At 38.7% G+C, this 7,327-nt stretch overlaps 1 protein-coding gene across 1 annotated transcript in view; it reads right to left on the bottom strand.

Moving 5' to 3' along the window:
* Positions 1-550: 550 nt before the first annotated feature.
* carmil2 (capping protein regulator and myosin 1 linker 2) overlaps positions 551-7,327 on the bottom strand; it is a 60,447-nt gene continuing 53,670 nt past the window's right edge. Inside the window, exon 41 of the mRNA XM_005933525.3 lies at positions 551-7,228. Coding sequence (XP_005933587.2) covers positions 6,663-7,228 — 566 coding nt within the window. The 3' untranslated portion in view covers positions 551-6,662. The remainder of the gene's footprint in view (positions 7,229-7,327) is intronic.

Here is a 7,327-nt window from a genome sequence, read left to right as displayed (position 1 = left end):
GAAAGTCGGGGAGATGAAAATGAACACATCTGGCATCTTTTTAAATTATTATTTAACAATTCTTGCAGGAGTGTGATTGCTCCTTTATTTCAAGACAGTTTCTCCCATGGGAAACCTTAACTTTTATTCTATAGTGTGGTTGAATCTTTAAAGACATTGGGACACCATTAAATGTCCCAAAACTTTACTTCCTGAGATTGTGATGCAGCTTTTTGTTCTCTTTGCCTGTTAAACCTTTTAATGGGCAACTCAGCCTTTTCTAAGCTTTTTCCTAATTCACTGTTAATCAGTTTTATTTATATAGTGCCAGTTTGCTTCAACAGCTGTTTTAAGGCATTTTATATTGTAAGGCAAAGACCTTAGAATATTAAGAGGGAGAACCTCAACAATCCGATGAGGCTGAGCAACAGTGTAGAGGAAAAACTCCCTTTTAACAGGAAGAGAAAGGTTTGAAAGAGAAAAGACAAAAAATGAGCACAAAGTCTTCACAGGGACCGATGACAACAAACAACTGAGTCAAAGTTTTACAAAGTACAAAATTATCACACAACTCAGTTAACTTTTTAATAATCTTAACAAGTATAGGTTCACACTCTGTTTATAACTTTGTGTTATGTAGTTTTGTACATATTCTGTGCGTGCAAGGCAAAAATAACAATGAAGGTAGAAAATAAACTCTCCTCCAGGATAAGAGGAAGGCTCGGGTCAGACATCACAGGGAGGTGAACTGAGGTCTGCTCTTATAAAACACACACACCATTCACCACAACCACCCTGAGAGAAACACAACATTTTCCTCTGATTATATAGTTTTGTTTTTAATCTAGTGACTCTGGAGAAAATTATTTAGCTGACTAAAGGAGTGATTGGATGGATATACGAATATAATATATTCATGTGATCCCACAAAAATGAGTGAGCGGAGCTTTAGTGTCCTATGTATTCAGCTGGAGATTATAAAAAGGCTTAATGTGAAAACAAGGCAAAAAGAAAAATTTTAAATACGAGACTAAAATAAATACTTGTAATAATTTTCAGTGCATATAAATGTGAATGCTTTTTTCCACCTGTTTGGAGATACTTGTACAACCAAAATTTCTTTTAAAAAAAATCAATGCAATTCAACGTATGATGCCAAACTCTGAACAGCTCAGGTCAGCTCACCAGTAAACCTCATAGAGTCAGCGTTAGGTGGTATTTTAGCCAAATGCAACACAAACATAGTTTCAGAAACGAGAAGATACTAACTTTCAAATCTTTTGCAAACGTATAAACTTACTGTTGTTCTATTCCATTTGGGTACAAACAGTGAACTTAATCCTAAGTTCTAAATATAGTAGCACCAACCACCTGATGGATCTCAAGAGGTTAATTTTTAATTTTACTTGTACTTGACTAAAAGGTCTTGTGCTGTACTCCTGATTGAATGTTGTTAAAGAAGAATTTCAGCTATCCTTACGTGTCCAAACTAAAGATAAGGCTGAACCAACATAAGACAAATGAAAAGAAACTGGGCATGACAGTTGTATGTGAACACTGCAAAAGTAAAGTATTTCTGTTTTATGCATTTGATTTTGAACAACCCTGAACACTTTTAGTTTATGAGGAAATCCAACTCGTATCGTTCTTGACTTTTGGAGGACGAAATCAAAGAATTAAAGTTTGGAGTTCATAGCAACATTGCACAATGCCAAGCAGTTTTCACTGGGCACTACTCAGGTCCTGCAGAGATGTTACATGCTGTGTTGTGCACTGCATGGAAAGGGGAAAAGCAATAGGAATAGACGAGGCCATTTTCACCTCCAGACCATCTATTTCAGTAGTAAAGGATTCACTTCTTGTGCTTACTTAGAAATGAAATCTAATAAAATACACAAACATACAAAACAATTTAGACATACCCAAAGTACCTTTTCCTTGTAGTTGGTCTTAAGCCTGAGTCAGACTAGAATAAAAACAGGATGGCCTATTTGCGAGCAGAAAAACACAGTTGCTGAGAGACAGCACTGTTTTTTGTTTTTGCTGTCAGCAACCATGTGAAAGTAGTTGCTGTGAAGTTGAACATACAGCACCCTTCTCTTAGTCACAAGGCACAGGTCGCCTGTTGGGAGTCAACCTGTCTCCAGACTTGCAATGACTGCCGTCACACTCAAATAGTAAAAGGTTTCCAAATAACCCTGATCTAGTTTCTAAATACAGACAAACTGACTACAGGTTACAGTCAGTCGGATGATGATGAACACAACTTATCTGCTTCACCAAGTGGAAATATAACCCAACGAATCACACAAACCTGATTTAGTCAGGTTCATGGCTCGCATTTTACTGCAACTTGTGTTGAATTTAATGCCAGATCAACATGACTGATTTTTCTGTGATAGCTGCTGCTATGAGTGCTCATTTGTTTGGGGAGATGTTAGCAGAACAAGTACACAATCAGCACAGGACCAGCTTAAAGCTGCGAGCCAAGAGCCAGAACGTTGGCTCTGTCCTGTAGATCCTTACTGAGTTGTCATTCTGAGCGTCGAGAGCCAAGCCCCACATGTTCCTGCATTCCAGTGCTTTAGTCACATTTTTACACAGAGACCAGTATACAATGAAAACATTTTGTTTCTCTGCAGCGTGCACACTTTGCTTGACAGGTGCTATTACATAGATTCATGTATAAATGTTACAATACATAATACTGACTTTAATAAGAACCTAGAATTTAACAGAGTCTGCAGAAAAACCCAGAGAGTGACACAGAAACAGTATCTTCATTAACACAGATGGATCGGGATCTGACAGTAAAATATGTTTTGTGCTCTTTACATCACATATTTGCGCTGCTATGCATAGATTTCAGGTTTAAATAGTTTGTAATAAACCAGCTTTTCTAGCTAAACCCGGCACGCCCATGAGTGTTGGTCCTCAGGGCCCACACACACAGTTCTATCAGAAGAGCTCACTTTTAAAACAATCCTATTGGTTCTTCTATAGTCCCCCTTTATTTCTGTTTCTTTCTCTGTTTTCAGAGAGAAACACAAGAGCCAAACCTGCTTTTACACTGTGTTATATTTGTTAATACATTACTTGCTGCCTCACTTTTGAGCAGCAAATTTGCACCGCTCTTACTAAAATTCTGATCATTGCTGAAATGAAATAGCTGCATCTTTGTTTGTTCCTAAATGTATAAATTGTAAATTTGCCACATTTATTTACTCTGATTGAGTCTGTGGCTGAGAGTCGGACCTGCTGTGTATGGATTCTGCACAATCCATGAACTGCTTATCAAGCTGACTGTTTAAGGTGGGCCGCACCTCACGTCATCATGTATTATGCCTGTGCTGCAAGTGGCTAGTCCATCCTTGCATTTGGTATTCCACTGCTTCACTGAAATTTGCAACACTTAGCAAACAGATTTGCAATTTTTCCCAGTTTATAACAGGTAATTGCCATATTATTACAAACGAACTGCATGTAAATGCTAACTTGACCCCAGCTGATTATAGTCTGACTTTTATCTTATTGCCCTTTTATCACTGTCTTAATGGACCAAAGCCACTTTGAAGATGTAACTCACTACACATGGTTACAGACCTGGTGCCCATCTTCAAAGACACCATTTGAAAGGCTTGACCACAAGCTGATTGCACACAGATCCAATCACTTTGGTGGCTCCGAGGCCTCCAACCCTAGCGTGACTGTAACTGAAACTAAGCTTAACAATAATGATCACATTAAGTATTGTCATATAGATCAACTCAGCAAATGAACCCTATTCACGTGTTTATAGCAAAAGTGGTGTTTGCACTGATGACCAAAAATCAACAACCGTATATAGAGTTGCATACATATGTCAAGCAAACTACAACCAGAAAAAAAAGAGGATTTTGAAAATATAATGCAAACTAAAAAACTGCTTCTGAAGGGAAACTCTGACTTAATATGCTGCCTTTGTCATGAGTATCACTGCCTCTTCATTAAGGCACGTGTAGATCTGACTATACAATTGCTTTTTATGTAAACATGCTGCTAAAATTTATTCTTATGCTGCATGAGACAGTTGTAACCTTACTCTTTCCGTGGTCGTTAGGAAAATAAGCAAAGAACAAATATGAAAACAATGTTTTATAGTCTTGATATCTTTTCTTGAACATAACGAACCCAGAGCATGTTAGGCTTGCAGAAGTTAACATGCTGATGTACCCCAGTGAGGAAGGGACCACTATGGCACAATGCAAACCCACAGATTAAACCTACCTCACTAACCCCAAATCCTGCTTCATGGTGGAGGCCTCTAATGAGGCATCTCCCTCAACTTCCAAAAAAGGATATGCAATATGAGATCTTAATCAGCAGGAGTTCGGTAGTATTAGTGACTAATTACTTATCCGCTTGGCATAATCCAAAAGAGGTTGCCTGGACTCAGAATTCACAGTGTGACCAAGTAATATGATGTAAATAATGTCTCTAAATAACCTTAGTCACAATTAGATATGAAGTACAAATGTAGTTTCCAGAAACCGAGTCATTTTGTAGAAGGTGACAAAAGGCAAAGTAAAAAGACATCTGCTATCAGCATGGAGTTTGTAATTCACTTTGAAATCATAACAATTTTAAGTAGTTGTTATTAATGTGCCTGACATGGTGTAATCAAACCAAGTGTGATGTTGTGGTACGCTCAGAAATGTCTTGTTAACAAATTGAATGTTTTTGTGGAAAGTGCATGAAAAAGATTTCAGTCCCGTAGCTGATGAAGCTCATTTCAGACTCTTAACGATGTGTGCAGGTTGATGGAAATGAATTTTATAGGTGACACATATTGTTCAATGCAAAGATGGATGTGATTCAAAAATAATGAGTCTGCAGCAAAATAACAGGATGAAATGCATGATCATTTCTGACATCAGATGAGAGGATGAGCTGTCAACACACTGATACACTCAGCAGACACATGGTTGGTGAACATGTGCCCAGCTAGCTACAGCTAACGATCAGTACATTTAATCTTTGGGGTAAATTTGCACAGACTGCAATAACAAGCCAGCAATGTAATTCATGTGCTTCCACTGTATATATAACTAAGATAAATCAAAAATTCACCCCACAGAATAAATGCACCAACTATACAGAAGCTAGCACGCAGGAAGTCGGTACCATCTGGGTGTATCATACCTGTGGTTCTCACACGTTTAACGAGAACACTCCGGACATGAGAGCGATTCTACAGGAGAGTACAATAGTGCAAGTAAAATCATTCATAATTGGATACAAATACCAAAATGTGCAGATATACTCATTTATGATTACTCTTGAGGAATCCCATTAGCCATTTGAAATGTCAAAATGCTGACTCTGGTGGGAAACGTAACATTTAGAGACGAGGACAACTCATTATCAAACCACGCATGTTTGACCATGTAAAAGTTCATCTTTGAAGTTTGAAGTTGTTCTCTTTGTAACTTATGTAAAGATACTTTTAGCTGTTTCCTTTTTTTGAGCTGCTTTATTAAGTGGTTGGCACAACAGATGGATTCATATGTTTGATATGGCACCAGGTTCATGCCAGATGCCCCTGCTGATGCAACCAGCACTGGGAGTACTCCCAGAAGCTGGGTTTGGGGATCTTTCACGTGTAAACCACTTGCTGGCTTATAGTGACTTTTACAGAAAGGCAAGCGAACTGTAGCCCTACCACCCCTCCAAAAAAATCAAAATGAAAAAGTAATAATAAATAAATAAATAAATAAAGCCTACTTTTAAGAAAACAAACAGAATTAGATTAAAACAGCTTCTTGCTGTTGCTTGACTTCTTCACCTCTGCTCTCCTTCCTGGCAGTAAATTTGTAGCATTTTTTTTATCTAATGATTTTTCAGAAAAATGTTCCCCATCAGTGTGACATGGAGCAGTATTACCGCCGCACATGTTTAGGGTTGAGCAGGTTTTTTTAAAGACTATATTGCTTAATCTACAGTGATGCATCATATTCTACAAAATCACAGGTTTACAGTCTGCCCTGTGAGGTCCACATAAGCTTTTAGTTCATTCAGAGATACAGGCTGACATCTTGATTTATTTACAAAAAATACTTTATTTATAAAAACAATTAGAGCTGGATTAAAAGGCCTGATCGCTGTGTGACATGGTTAACTGCCAATATCTAGAGCAAGATTATATATTATTCTAAGAAGAAAGTGCTGCATTAACAAAACGGCTGGTTATACTTGATCTGATATGATAAAAGATGGCAGGTTATTGCCAATAAACAAGCTTAAACAGCTTATGTTAATGTGTCCGCCGGTCGGGGTGACATTTATTATCAATATTATCTGTTTAATACTCTGATTGTGTAGAAATTGCAGCTTTACTGCCCTCTTGAAATTTCCCACAAAGTGCTGTTCAGTGTTTTAAATGTCAAAATAAAAATTCTGAAATTTCCCAGTGGGCAGCCACATTGGGACCAATTTTAAAATTCAAGTGGTTAATGGGATTTTTCAAATCAATGGCTCCACAAGAACAAACAAACAAAGGTCTAGTGACTGTGATTTTCTACTTATCTGCTGCACTAAAACACTCACACTACTCTCAGATACGCCCTCAGTTCCAGATCGCAGTGATGTCTCAGACCTCTCCCTCCTAAATGTGTTTTCTGCTTAGGTAAGTCAGTCTGTGGATGCTATTCAGACAGAGGGGGCTCAGTTCTTTGGTCTGCTGCCTCTGCCTTCACTGTGTGATGTTTAGAGATGGTCTCTTTCTCTCGTGTGCTGTTTCTCAGATCCACCGGGCTGGGGACCTTCTTCTTGTGGGATGTAGGACTTACTTGGGGGACGTCTGAATATCCAGACGTGACTGGGATTGTGCTCAGGGTCTTTTCTCGAGGTGCTGGGGAGACTAGTAATTTATCTAGAGTTTGGGGCAATACTGGGGCTGTGCTAGTGGTATTTTTGGGTGGGGGCATCACTGGAGACTTTTCCAGTGTTCGGGTTTGTGGTGGAAGCCTCTCTTGGGTGGGTAAAGCTTTGTCAAATGCATGGCTGGAAAACTGGGTTGCATCTGCTTCATGTAGCGCTTGAGCTGTAAAGGAGGGACACCCTGAGCCTGGGCTTTCACCCTTTCCTTGATGGGAGTGCTTGGTTTCGGCTGCTGTGCTTCCACATCCCATTCTTCCTCGTCTTTCCTGCAGCTCCTCCTTCTGGGGAATGCCCTTCTTATCTTTATCAGTCTCCCTTCCCATGTCACTGGCTGTGAAGATGAATGATATAGATTAATAAGTAATAATAATAAATAATAAAACAAAGAAGGAAAAGGATCGGCCAAAAAGGCTAAATTATGAGCATGACT

This window comes from Haplochromis burtoni, unplaced genomic scaffold (assembly GCF_018398535.1).
Source record: "Haplochromis burtoni strain Fernald_Lab_line unplaced genomic scaffold, NCSU_Asbu1 Contig_169, whole genome shotgun sequence".
NCBI classification, from domain to species: Eukaryota; Metazoa; Chordata; class Actinopteri; order Cichliformes; family Cichlidae; genus Haplochromis; species Haplochromis burtoni.
Note: the sequence above shows the minus strand (reverse complement) of the source record. Positions and strands in the feature narration are given on the sequence as shown.